Raw genomic sequence first — 15,020 nt, 5'->3', positions numbered from 1 at the left:
CACCACAGCATTGCAAAGGGAGCATACTACCACATGTGACTTTAAAGGAAAAACTGAAAATTAAAAATAAAGAGGACTCTTCAAATCCCCTTCCCCAAAACTGGATCACATACAAAAGCAAGCTTCCAAAAGTATGATAGATACAGAAACATTTTCACAAGCTTTGTCATAACAACAAAACAACAACATACGTGAACATAAATTGTTCATCAATTTGTTTTTGTGGGAGAAGGAAAGAGATCCTTAAAAAAAAGATAATCTATCTTTTCAATGTAATTTACTGCACTCATTGATCAATGAATGGAAAACAGAATGTTTATTTTTGTGCAGTTTGTACAGTCATATAGTGTCGCTGTAACCCGCAGTGACAGTGAGAATCACGACACAGGAATTCCACAATAAATGGCATTCTGTAATTAATTACCACCTTGTTTATATAACTTGATTCGCAATAGAGAAATGACATTATTGGGTGCTTGACCATGCACCTCCCAGAGTGATTGGCTGAATGCTATGATGCCCATTTCAAAATATTTTTTTCAGTGAACCAAAACAGTATCCACTGCATTCTTACAACACTCTGCACCTGCAAATAGTTTACAAAACTGTCTTTCACTGTTTCTCAGCTAAAGCATGAGAAAGGAAAACTTCACAAAATGCTTCAGAAGCTGGAAAATTCCTCTCCTCCTGCTTTTTAGCATCCACAATACAGTATTTCTGCAACTGAGAATTTTCTCCATAACACACATATTTGGTAGTTCAACCAAACTGTACTGAAGTCAAGACAAAGGCTATGTTGCTTTGAATGTTTTTTTTTTTCCATATTAAAACATGCAACTTAAAATAGCAAGTGCTGACATCAGCTTTAAACCTAAAATGAACCTTTTTGTCAGTATTAGTTCCTAAAGTTTGTTTCCCTGTTATACAAGCTCATGGGTAACAGAAGAGAGCAGATATCACAATCTGGACTGCTGAAAGATCCCATTTATTTATCATTACCTGTCTAATTACTTTCTGAAACAAGTTGAATTAGTTTACAAATTCATGTTTTCTTATATTTTTCATTGTAGTTACTAGGATGAAAGATGAACAGCTTGATTTTTTTCAATTTGAGATTTAAGCATATCAATTAAGCTTTAAACTAAAATGACTATCAGACAAGTAAAAAAAATTCCAACACAAATACAGTAATTCTAACTCAAATACAAACTCCCCAGGTTAGTTCTGGTTTGTACTAAATCTTGGGCAGTCAGACAGGCAATGGCTGCACCAGTTTTTCAAGGCCAGAGCACTCAGCACAAGGTTGTCAGCTGAAGTGGTTATTTCATGCCCAAACCATGATGCTCAAAAATAAACTTACACAAAGTGGCTCCAGATATTATACCTGTAGTAAGAAATTGTGCTGCAAAATGAAATACTGGTAATGCTGAAAGTGGAGGTCTGTGCTCTCAAGAGCACTGCTCTGATTTATGACGAAGCTGCTGTTCCCATAACAGATTCACTCCATAAGCACTCATGCCACACATCTTATCTATGGGATCTTTTGTCTGCAAAGGATCAGGATTTATTTAAAAAAGAGCTCTCTTTCTGTCTTAGCAACTCATATCTCATTGCAATTCTTTTGTGAAAGCACAGGTTGCTATCCAGCCTCCAACAGAAAAAGAAGAAGGGGAAAAAAACAAAGAAACCTTGCTTGTAATGCTTCTTTTCTTGCTTTGCCTACCAATGTCTGTAAATAAAATAATTTCCTGAACATTTAGAAGGAAAGTTTTTGCTTGAATCAGGTGATGGCATGAGAACAGAGCTCATCAGCAAGAACAGCACAGTCCTAGACATTGTAGTCCCCAGTTTGCCCAGTTCAAAAAGAGCAGAGCCATGGCACGAGCCACTACCTTCCCTATAGACATCCTGTTAAAGGGCTCGTATAGGCTGATCATCACAATGAACATTAGGGAACATTTATCCTATAAATCTGCCCAATTCAGATACAATCTGTGCCTATTATCAAAGTATCACCTACATCTATTTAAATTGCCCTCACAATCCAATGTATTGAAGACTTGTTCTTGTAGCTTCAAGGTAACAGAGCACTGGGAACTTGTAATTCACACAAACCCTACCAGCACAGCCATATGGAGACTGCTTTGCGTTTAGCAAGAGCTGCTTGGGAAGCCACAGCAGTCACACAGTTAACTCCTCAAACTATCCCCATTCTTGTGGGCAGAAGAAACCCACAAAGAACCCATCAAGAAATGAAAATCACTGTATCTCTGAGATCTGGGAGGAAAAATTAAATACAGTAAAGGATATCCAGCTATTGAAACTGTTTTCAAATGCAGTTATTACACATGAAAACTGATAGAGCCAAGCTCTCCTGAACTTCAATTTGCATTAAAAATATGTAATTTTCACTTATTCTTGACAATTGCTTAAGAGAAACTTGTTTTTTTCCTAGGGTCTGAGAATGGAAATGTCACGAGTGTTACTATGAGTAAAATAAATGGGAGACAGCATTGAATTCCTCTGTCTCCTCAGGTTCTGAATCATTATTAGGAATCCACACTAATTGCACTTCAATATGCCTGACAGCTTTTATATGATACTTTTTTCTTGTTGGAGTAAAGAGAAAGCACATGAAATTGACTGAACAACAAAGCAAATGTCTTTGAATACAGTAACATGCAAAAACTTAGGTAAGGACTTCGTAAGAAATTAGTAAGAATTTTCTTATGAAGAAATAAAACCAGAGAGAAATTAATTGAGACCCCTCAAATGATCCCAGGAAACTGAGGATACAACTGCACAACCTGATGATAAGGGCAAGATGCAGAAACTGCCAAGGGCAATAAGAAATAGTGACAGAGCATTTTAGCACTCTGGGTCCAGTAAAACACAACTGGTCTGTTTCTGAAACATGGCAGGCTGAGCTTCAAACATTATCAAAAGTCAACAGAAAACAAAAAAGGAAAATAATTATATGGTCTCCTAGACAAAACAATCCACAACTCCCAAGTTTCTTTCTCAGCCATGATAAATCAATCCACAATTAAAGACTAATGAAATGGTTTCTGAAATGATCTAGAAGAAGCTTGGCAACACTATCAAGCACCTGACAGGTACAGATCTGTTGATAGAGATGTTACAATTACCTACAAGCAGAAATAAATCAGCACTTAAGAAGAGCACAGGCTATGGGTTTAAGCTTATTTCCTCCTGCTATTGGGATATTAAATGATCTTTCATCCTACTTTGCAGCTTTTGTGAGTAAGTGCATCTTCCTTTTGTGACAATGTGCTGATATTCTGGACTACTTCCCTCACCTTGATTCATCTGGCTTAACAAACAAATGCACCAGACACACAAGGATGCAGGGATGCTGTCATTTCATGTTGGCCTAAGGTATGCAGATTCCTTTTATTTCCAGCTTTGATATTGATACCAAAGCAGAAATTCTTGTTACATAAATAAAATATTTACACTCAGTCCAACTGAGGCTACACCTACTTATTCATGCAAGGCCTTCACCTCAGTGTGTGCCACACTTAAGGACCTTTAGAAGAAAACATGAAAAGTAAAGAAAGAGACCTACTGAGTATTTTCTACCTTACAAACAAATGGGGGAAATAGCAACAAAGCTGTCAGTAAAAAAAGCTGCATCCCTAATGCTCCTTCTAAAGACATATGTTTAATCATAAACAGACCATGAAAAGAGACTAAGCAAGCCAGAGTAGCAATATATATAACTCTTAATATTTAGTGGTTTGATGTCCTTTTGAAAAGCATGCCATTTCAGATTGCTACAAATCCAGAATAGCTTCTTACAGATAAAAAATATCCTGCTGCATGAGATAGTTCAAGTATATTAAACACAGTTTGAAAAAATACCTCCTCCAAGAATAAGAATCCAATGAATATATATAAAGAAAAGTCACTGACTTAGAAGTTCTAAAACCCTCCAGCACATTGTTTGGTGTGCGCAGGCAAAAAAAGAAAACAGTGTGTGTATTTTATGCATATGTATTTATATGTGTGTGTGTGTGTGTGTACACACATCCTGCAATTAAAAAAAAACGGAATTCAACTTCAGCCTTAGATTGCAGAAGGCTCTGTAACTACCAGTCAAGAATGCTTTTCTCTGTACGTCTTCTAAAAGGGTGCTCATTTCTATCTAGAAAATTCAGTGCACTGATTAAGTTTTTCCTTGTATAATTCTTAATATTCTAAAGAATTTTTACAGGGCATTTATATCTCCATGAAACATAAGCTAAGTTACTTACCTTTCTTCCTGCTAAAAGCACGATTCATGTTGAAAAATCTACCCAATCAACGATGTTTCAGGGTTTGGTTTTTTCCTCCCCACTTTAACCTGCAGAACAACACACACAAGAAAACAGAAAATTCCATTATTTTTGTTGAAGTTCTATTTATCTTCATATTAAAGACACTGCGAATGATCGTAAGAATTCCAAAACAATTCTGAGAAACTGGAGATGTGCTTTGCTGAGGAAGAACTATCAGCATTGAGAAGACCTGTGTTCAAAATGCCCAGTGGTGCTTCACACAGAAGGACGTTATAAGGTTCCTTCAAGATCTTCTCCCGAAGATTTCAGAGGCACAGAGCAGGTGGTATTATACATATACATGAAGACAAATGCAACACACAAATAGCTTGGAAAGAAAGCTTTAAAATGAATGCTGACTACAAGACTCCATTAAAACACTCAGTTCACATTTGCACTGCCCTGTTTTGTGTCATTTAGGCTGTCAGATTATTTCAAGCTAGGCTTTCATCTCCACACAGGCTTGAAACTCAGGGGGAAAAAAAAATCACAATATATAGACTCTTCTTCCCCCAGGGACTCAATACTGAAAAAATTGCCTTCTATCAGTGCTACGATCTCCTTGCTCCATTTACCTCAGATTGTACAGTAATTTCTGTGTTTTCTTCCCTTAAACACATGGATACACTCTTAAATTCTTATATAATTTTTGATTCACAATACTATTTTTGAATTTTATTATTTACCAACATAAAAAACCAATAAAACCCACTACATCCAAAACTATTCAAGACCATTCTATTCTGCAGTGTAGTTTTTCCTTTTACAACCACATGAAAAGATATTCCTATTGCTGATTTTCATTCTGTTCAGATCTTCCAACCAAAAGTTGCACCAGTGCCCTTCTCTACTTTTCAAGCAGTGTAGTCAAAGAGAAAAAAAGGGGATGGTAAAACCAGAAAATTAAAGCACTTTGCTATCAGATGATTTTTTAATCAGCTAGAACATTACCTTTGCTTTGAATAAAAACCAAACTTAGGCCAGCATTTCAAATGTCAGCATTAAGATGACAAATTTATTTAAGATACTTTATGCAGCTCATGAGTCCTTCTTGTGGTACTCACTCCTCTTTTTCAAGTAAGTTGAATACCAATTAAAGCAATTATATCCAAATTTCCATGTAAATATTTGATATTTTTCAAATTAGAACATATGGGCAATTACAGCTAAAATAAAACCAACCCTACAAAACCTCAGTTTTACTTTCCACTAATCACTGATGCAGCAGGACTTCTTCTCCCCACAGTCCTGTGAGAACGAAGAAGAAATCCCCATTTACTTAAACTAGCATACGACCAACTATTTGTTCCTTAAAGCAGAGGTACCAGATCACTTTTGTTTTACAGGTGTTACTGAGCATTTAAGAAGGGAGGACACAACACAATAAGCACAGGCAGGACTTATCCATGCAGTTTCCATGCCATGATTCGGATGCAAAGCCCAAAGAGCACATTTGGTGCCCAGCAGTTCTAACAGCGAGGCTGCAAGAGCCTCATCCACCCGCACAGCCATGCCCTGCCCTCACTATGGGCAGCACCACATGGAAAGCTGGGGGTAGACAGGGGTCAGCGAAACCAAAAAACACCCATGAGGGCTCTGAAGTTCTGGGAATGGTTTTAGCAGCATCCCTGGAAAGGGCAGTGGCATGACTGGGGGAATTCCAACAAGCATCAGTGTCCCCAAAAGCTGAGAATGCACGAGTAGCTCTCCTGGCAGGGCAAGCACAGTGTGGGGCTTTCACCATTGTAAGAGAGGCCAATCAACGCAGTTGAAATAAAGTAATAAGGAAGAACATTGGAATTGCAGCTTTTAAGCAACTACAAGTGTGTTTGGCTTACAGGTTTAACTTGGGCGGCCTATTAGATATGCTTAGGATATATAAGCAGTAGCCAGTAGCAGAACTTTGCTCAGTATGTTCACCCTCATGAACTATCACAGTCAGTTTTGAGTAAAAAAATCTTCCTTTCCCCTCTAAGACACCTCTGGCAGTTGTCTTGCACAGCGCTAGGCCAAACACTTCAGTTCTCCTCCCCAGTGGAATCAAAACACGTCCTTTTTCGGAATGCCTTTTTTTTTTTGTGTACTCCTATCCTCATCCAAGAGACCGCTAAGGAACATATTTGAGATAGTTGAGATGCATAGAGCATCTTCTAAAAAGAAACTCTGCAGCCACATCACAAGGCAGCTGGCTGGCCATGTTTCTAGAGATCACCATTCAAGTATTTTGTTTAAAGCACAGTATAACTAAGTATATGTTTCTTCCTCATGAGCAAAGATATATTACCATTGAAGTAACCTATGCTAATAAAAGCCAAATTTTGTTGGCTACTTAGCTAAAAATGGGCAGAATTGCCAAAACTATGTTCATAATTTCAATTCCAACAAAACAATATTCCAAATACAATTCCAACATAATTTCAATTCCATCAGTAGAACAAAACACAGATGTGGCTTACGCAACAAACAGTATCAAAACACTTAATCAGTGTACTTCCACTTCACACAGAAAATGTTATTAAATAGGGAAACAGAATTAGCTACATGTAACCGCATTTACAATTCCCTCAAACTCTAATGCGAAAAACATCATCAGCCTCTCAGATGCTGAAAGAGCAGATGATTAAATGCTCCATAAAATTTTGCTATTTACAAAAGACCAACCCAAACCCCACAAGGTTCATTTCAATCTCCTCAGCTGCGCTTGGGGCAGGAGGGCGGTATCACTGTCGTATGCAGCACTGGTAAGTTTTCAATCAGAAAAGCAAAGTTATGTTTAGACATATCCTGCAATATCTTTGTTCACAATATTCCAATGACAAAGAATAAAACTCTAAGGACTAAGTGAGCTGTACTCTTATAGTGGATGGTAGACAGGTTTTTTTGGCAGATAACAATTGTGTTTCTGACAAATCTTGACGCAAAAAGCCACTGGAACAAACCAGTCTGTTAAAAGCTTGTAAAGAGCCAAAAGGAAGGCAAGTCAGAGAATTCCATTTTGGTGCAGGGAGCCCTGGGCACAAGGGGAGAGTCCTCCCTATAAACCACTTGACTTGCAAGGGTAAAGCAGTTGTAACAATCAGAGGCATTAAGGAATAGGAATGTGGACCAAGCCATTCCATTACTCATCACTCAGGAAGACACACCTAGGTAAAGAATGTTTCTCCACCTTACTATGAACAGTTTTCTTCAGCTTTGTCCAGAAACCAAATCCTACTGGGGACAGAAAACCTGTAGGGTATTTCACAATATGGTTGACAAAATGTGAAGAGTTCTGACAGACACAGACTAGAGAAAATCTGGGTAATATCAGGTTATTTCCTTCAGGACAGAGAGAAAAGAAACAAAATGAAAAAAGAAAGAGAAGGCTTAGAAAATAATTGTATTACACTAAAATAAATTTCAATAAAAGACAAACACCCTGAGCAGGAGGAGACATGACACCCACAGTCTGAACACTGACACGGGCATATGTCCTGGGCAGGTGAGTGTTGAAGCTGTCATATCAAACTTTAGGTAGTCACAGGGAAAGCAAACACCATCTCGTTTCTCTTCACTGTCATTAACCTCTTGGTTTTCACGGTGGGGTGCTGTCACAGCAAGGAGGAAACTGCAGAATGCAAGGGGTGCAATGAAACAAGTGGCCTTGGTGACTGTGGTGTTGGCAGGTATTTGGACCGGGGAGTGCAAGGGTGTCAAGATTTGAAGCTGATATTAGTGAGTAATTAGTTTTTAACACTGACAATCATGTGGGTCGCTGTCTCCTCTGCCTGATGCAGCAAAGGCAGTGAACAATGAAGTGGAGTGGCAGACTTCCAGCTGCCAGCACAAGCGGCTGCAGCCCTCCCTGCCTGCTGAAACAACACTGCACTTCCACACAGGCGTCTACACACGCCTGCGGGCTCCTTCAGAATGCTGGGTTTTGATATGTTTTCTAAATTTAGAGCTGTATCAGACAAGCCAAGAGAACATACTTAGGAAGGGGAAGAAACAAGCCATGAATGCAACTTGTCTCCTTCGTCTCTTATTTGCTCTAAGAAACTGGATATTCCTGAGGACTTCTATGGGGCTTCCCCCACGGTCACACCCTTTGAATGGCATGGGCTATAACAATTACCTGGGCTGAACCTTTTATTGTATACGTCTTTTTCATTCCACAAGTATTTACAACAAAACCTCCCTAAAAACTCCAACTTGCACCCATCCACTCCCCTTAATAAAAATTAAAAGCCCAGTCTGTCCCTTCCCTTTCACACACATACAGTTTCCATACAAAGGCAAATTTAGCTTCAGAAGACGTGAAGATTCAGACTCTTCCCCCTCTCAGATCCCAGCCTTTCAAGCATACTGGACAACATTCCTTAAAGAATGAAGCACAAAATGTCTTAAATCCTGTTTCAAAGGGCCACAGCACACAGGAATGTGTGATTCATTGACTTGCAATGAAGCTTAAGCTTATAAAGTTATTTCTGAAGGTAAGATGAGAAACTGGAATTTAATAACAGCTTTGTAAGTATTTTTCTGATTTAGACCAAAACTCCATGAAAATATTGCTCTAATATGATATCGGGCATAACAGAAAACAAAAAATTATGGTAATACAAGACTGCATTACGTAATACACAAACCCAAGTACACATCTTAATATCAGGACGCACTTTCCCTTCCTTTTGTATGAAGGTAACTAAAACACTAACTTACCACAACCCGTTCTCCTCTGAAACAGTAAAATCATCAGAAAATGACACATCAATGAACATATTTTGGTGCAGACCCAAACCTGCGCTGTCATGCTTGGAAAGCAGCAAGCATGTTCAGTTGTGGTTATGAAAACACATATGCCCTTTATGTTTATAAACAATAACAGAACAGTCTGTCAGACTGTAAACCACAACAGCATTTAAATAAAATTTATCAGTACAAAAACTTGCAGGAAAAATAACTCAAAACCAACACAGCTCTGTGGGCTTCATCAAAATTGAAAATCTTTCTGTCAACTGAAGTTCTTAGCCTATGTTTGTGCTTTATAATTCACAGAAGCACAAATGGAGTATAAAGGAAAACATTCAGACACTGGAAAACTTTACTTTTAAGGTTTTATCCACCACATTTTCAAGAACATTCACTAGCCAGAGCCAAGTGGCAGGCCTACTTTGCAGCTGAAGGTGAATCTGCAGAAATACAAAGTTACTTGTAGTTTTTCAACTATGCAGAGGATAGGGCAGGGCAAACTGGTAAAGAGCTCGTCTTCTATGTAAAACTGGTATCTTCCCACCACCAAAGCAGATCCTGCTGTTCAGATGACAATATTCCCAATGGGACAGAGCCCAAACAGCTCTGCTGGCCCTCAAGCCTGCAGCCAGGGCACCATGTGAAGTGCCCAGAAGTGTCACTGGGGCTCACTGGTGTGAGTGAAGAGAAGACAGAAATGATGTGGCAAACACCAACACCGCTGGAAGCCACATCCCTGAAACAGAGCTCACCTTCTAACATACTGACTCTCCTGTGAAGGGGATTGGCAGGAACACCCCAGTCCGAAGGCTAAAGACCTTCCTGTGGTCTGAGATCACCCTGCTCTCCCCAAATTCCTGAAACCACCAGGAAGGCAGAAGAGTCACACATGCCCTATATTTTTCTTCCCCTCTCTCAAGCAGTATAAGCCTAGTACTGTTGTGACAAGTGCTTTTCAGCCCACAGCAAGAAGCCTTTCAGAGTACAGGTAAAGCATTTCTTATACAGAGATCTGCCAAAAAAGTATTCACGGAAACCAAGGACAAGCAGACAGTAGTGTTCTGCTATAAATATCAACATCAAAGATAGTCCAGGAAGCAGAAAATCTATACGAAACTCATGCATTTCATAGCAGTTTCCCACAAACTTTTCTAAGTCATTTTTCATTTAGGAATTTTTTATTTCCTAAAATAATCTGTTCCTTCCAATAGGAAAAAAAATTAGAATAGAGATGAGTAAACAGGTGACAAGGGGATATCACTCAGACAGCTGACAGCAAAAACAATTCCTTAGGCAAGGTTATCACTAACTTTTGTTTTACAGCAAGAAGAAATATCAGCATCAGTAAGTATAACAAGAATAAATTCAGCATCGAAATAGAACTATGAACAAAATGTGTTTAAAACTGTTGCAAGCACCAATAAATCCTCAGAAAAGTTGCTAATGGAACAACCTTTAAAAACCCAGAGAAATAGAAAATGTACTTGTTCCACAAAAATGGTTCTCTAGATGTCTTTTAAAGCATTAGGAACAATGTAACTTTAAGAAATACTGCACTTCTCTGCATATTTACTTGTAAACAATTATTTTTTATTATGCTCAATTATGCTGATACGTATTAGTGGATTACATGACTCATGGAACAAACTGAAGTTTATACTCTCCAAGCAAAAGGAGTAATTTCAAACACAAGGGCGTCCTCTTCTGCAGAAACAAGTTCTATTGTTTGGTTCATTATGACAGAATAATCATAACAAGATATAAGAGGAGCTTTCTTTTTCTTACAGTCCACAAGCACCAGTGAGTCAAACCTGAAGGATTTCAGTCATGTCAGCCTAATTCTTACTCCACTGTACAAGAACTTAAAAATGTCAGATGCTCAGAGCCAGTAGAAAGGCTTTATGCACGTTATCTCCCAAAGAACTCAAACACGTTCATCTGCTTCCAAAAGATGGACAGATGGCAAACATCTTGCTCACTTGCAGACAAGAGGGTCTGTATTTCACATCCCATTAGCCATCTGATCAACTAGGTGGAATCAGAACAAGATTTTTGCCTGTCCTGCTATTTTCAGATGGATGGAGGAGTGCCTAGGGAGCTTTGTGAGTGTCCTGGTTTTAACAGCAACAGAGTGAGGTTCATCACTGGGGCCCACCATGGATAGGTAAACACAGAACAGATCTTAAAAATAAACCTGTTCTGGTGGAAGGGATAACTGGACACCTGAGCTTTTGACTGACAGGAGGAATAATTTTCCAGAATTTCCCACACAGTCCTTGCTTGGATGGATACATACAGATAAAAGAAAGGTAATTCCTGACACAGAGTATGGTTACTTCTTTGCTGGCATCCCGTTTCTTCTTTGGAAGAGCTGACTGCTCTACAGCAACCTAGAGAACCTATTAATTTAATTAGTGGCACATTATTTTCAAACCCTCCCTTGTATTTTCTTTAAGAGGGAGGGAATGTATTTGAAACTTCCAGGTCTCAAAACAGCAGCAAATTTTTGTTAACCTTCTGAAATTTTTCCAGTTACATTTATTGCATTAATTTCATTTTCATAATTACATTGTAAAAAGTGCTCCTGACAGAAAAGGCAGAGACCAAAAGACTCATTAGGTATTCTGAAGGTAAATCTCCAAATAAAGCACACCAATTTTAGAAATAGGTTTAGATCCACTTAGAGTAGAAACTCATCATATTTAGCTGATCTCTTATAGAGGCACAAGAGTTTAACAAAAGGAATCATTTTTCTATTCTACCAAAGTATACTTGGCCAATCTTGAAAAGTGCATCAGACATATCATTGTGCACATATGCTCAACAGGGCCCAGAAGACCACTTCATGTGCTTCCCTCAATGTGCATTAACCTTAATTGAAGTTCAGAAGCTGATTACTGATGTTCCAAAGATGATTAAGATGGAGTGAAAACCCCAGATGTCTGTTTAGACAAAAGCAATCAAGAAAATTCTGGGTAGGTACCAGGAAACAACCTGCAAGAGAAGAATAAGGACAATGTGCCTTCATCTCCCCACATAAGGCCCTGTATTTTCTTTATTCCTGCACAGAACACATTAGATGTTTTCTTTCCTACAGTCTTCTCAACGGGCTCATTCCAATTTGTTATAAATGCAAAATGAAAAAAATTGTCACCTTTTATCCAAGGCATATGAACTATGACATTCCATGTGGCTTCTTAAGTCTTTGAAATCAGTTGGAGGTTTTTGTTTTAAAAGCTTTTGGGCTTTTGTTATTACAGGGTATATTTTTTACAGTAAAAGATCAAAACCAGGTTAAAACCAGGACACTCACAAATTAGCAGAGATCATCCTCTTATAGAAATGAATACAATATGATATCCTTATTTAAACCTATTTATCTGCAGGACTTAAAGTCCATACTTTTATACTTTAATTTGGGGACCCTCCACAACTGTCCCTCAAAGGAGAGCCAGAACACATAGCATACAGACTGCTATGCAGGCTATATATGCTGGCTTTCTTGTCTCTTACAGTCCAATTCCTACCAGCACTTACCTCCAATGGTAAAGGTTATATGATGAAAAAAATCACTATCATAAAAATTTCTAATAATTTATTTTTTCATAATGAATTTAATAACATATTACATACTTCTGAAACAATGACATACAAAAGTGTCATTCACTTCACAAAGACTTAAAATCCATGATACTGAACACAATCCCTTAAAAGCAATAGATCCCTATAGGATCTATTGATTTTTTTAATAGGAATTAATAAATCTCTATTAAAATCAATAGATGTCTCATTAATGTTAATACATTCAGATTCCTTGCTTTAATTGGTTAGCCTCAGGGATAGCATTAAGTTTTATTTATACAGATAAAATGGGCTTTATTAAGTGATTGCAACAGTTTTCAAAACTGAGAAAAGTTGGCAATATCCATTTTCTCACTTGTACTAAATGAATCTTGGAGGGAGTATCTTGAAAACAAGATTATATTGGGTTTTAGGCTTTATCACATTATATTCCTTGAGCTTATCTGAATACAGTCTGAAGAATCCAACCATTTTGATAAGGTTGTGGTATGAAATTAAAAGCACAGATATGAAAGTGACACAAAAGCATGGGAGCCAAAATCCTATTTGTGACAAATTAATCTCCTCATCACTGCCTTTTAGATCCAGTGTATATTCAAACAGGTAATTACAGTGTCTATTCAGGAGAAACATTCAGGTTTTACACACCACTAAAGTTATTACTAGTCTTATTTTGGCAAGTGATCCATCCCAGAGTAATTTAGCAAAAAGTACTGACATACAGACTAACACATAATAGAATTTCTAAACTAGCAAGTGCTAGCTGTATTTTCTAACACAGCTGGGACTAAGGAGAACACATAAGTTTTTAAAAACGTGAGAGATCAGCAGGTTTAGACTGAAATGCTGATCCCATCACAACCAGACTGGTACTGGCTGCCTGGAACTGGGACAGTTCCAGTCCCTGCTCCAATTAACATCCGTGTACTTGAAACGCGCTGCAAGTCATGTTAACAGCTTGTTCAGCTTCACATAGTTTAAAATCCTCGGTGAGGCAACTTCAGTATTTGGTAATGAAAGACTGCCTTGTCCCACCCTTTACAATCATATGACACTAGACTGTGATCCTTAAACCAGTGCACACAGCAACTCCCTCCTCAAGCAGGCACCAATCTGGGCTGAACCTCCAGAACCAGAGGAGAAAAAGAAATACAGAATTTTCCTCCTAAGTATTGGGAGGTAATTTAGACAATTGCTAACATCACATTCTGTGGCTGATTCCACAACTTAATGACTGGAGGTCAAAGAAGAGGGATGTGAAAAGTAGGTACCAATGTCTGTCATGTTTTCAAAGAAAGAAATTTTTAAGCTACCCTCTTGAAACCTGGGGGGGAGTAGGAGCACAGGGAGAAAAAAACAAAACCAAAACAACACAAAACAAAACCACAAAACACCAAACCTCAAAGTTCAGAAGTACAATGTTTAAAAAAATGGAAATAGACCCTTGGCAGAGTTTCATACTGAATAGCTTAAATGCCCATGCCAGGCATTTCTTTTCCTTTATTTTTGTCTACAGATCAGAGATACCAGCTCTGGTCTATGGTTCTGGGTACAGTAACTAGATTTGCAAACACTGAAGCAAAACTATGATAGTTTAACAGCACCTCAGTCCTTTAATAAACTTAAGCTTCACTACATCAAGGTTTCAAGAACTCAGTGTATGAATTCACAGTGTATCAAATGTGACCCCTTTGAAGTGAGATTTTCAAATCCGTTTGTGCAGGTGAAGACTGAAGGCTAACCGAACTTAAACTCTGTTCTTACACCTTTAACATCTGTCCCTACCAGTCGGCATGAGGCACCTGAGCCCCCAGAGCTGCCTGACTTCCTTGGAAAGCACAGCTCGCAGGGCTAATAGCTGTCCTCCTGCATTAACAGCACAGCTCCACCAGCATTCACTGACTCCTTCATGACACCCCTGTAACACGCAGCCAGAGTGAGTCCTCTCCTAGATAGTTATCAACACTCTGTTTCACGGGGAGAAAACACAGAACACAAAGTGCACTCACGCACTTGGGAAAATGTTTTTTTCAAAAGTCAAACCTAGGAATCAGCTGATGAAACAAAAGCAGCACCATCAGCGTGAAACCGCAGCCTGTATCCTACAATGACACCAAACCACATGCTCATCTTCCCTGCTCCTTCCCACAACAATGTACATTGACATTGCTGATTTTATGAACCACAAGTAACTGTTCAGATTCCTTAAGTTACTTCCAGGACAATCACACACAAATACTACTGGTAGTTGCCAAAGAAAATTAAATTACTCGATGTTTTGGATTCATTTACAAACACAACTTCATGAACACTCCGTCAATACTGCTTTTCCAAAAGCCTTTAATGTTGCTATACAGTCAGAGAATGACA

General features: G+C 38.4%; 1 protein-coding gene across 6 annotated transcripts in view; it reads right to left on the bottom strand.

The window, feature by feature from the left end:
* The window catches only part of GULP1 (GULP PTB domain containing engulfment adaptor 1), a 176,932-nt gene that overhangs the window by 80,184 nt on the left and 81,728 nt on the right, over positions 1 to 15,020 (bottom strand). For all 6 annotated transcript variants that reach the window (XM_069021937.1, XM_069021933.1, XM_069021938.1 and 3 more), the window contains one exon: positions 4,278 to 4,366. In XM_069021937.1, the coding sequence (XP_068878038.1) occupies positions 4,278 to 4,305 (28 nt within the window). In that variant the 5' untranslated portion in view covers positions 4,306 to 4,366. The remainder of the gene's footprint in view (positions 1 to 4,277; positions 4,367 to 15,020) is intronic.

This window comes from Aphelocoma coerulescens, chromosome 7 (genome assembly GCF_041296385.1).
Source record: "Aphelocoma coerulescens isolate FSJ_1873_10779 chromosome 7, UR_Acoe_1.0, whole genome shotgun sequence".
Taxonomy (NCBI): Eukaryota; Metazoa; Chordata; class Aves; order Passeriformes; family Corvidae; genus Aphelocoma; species Aphelocoma coerulescens.
The sequence above is the reverse complement of the archived record's forward strand: the minus strand, read 5'-3'. Positions and strand labels throughout refer to the sequence as shown.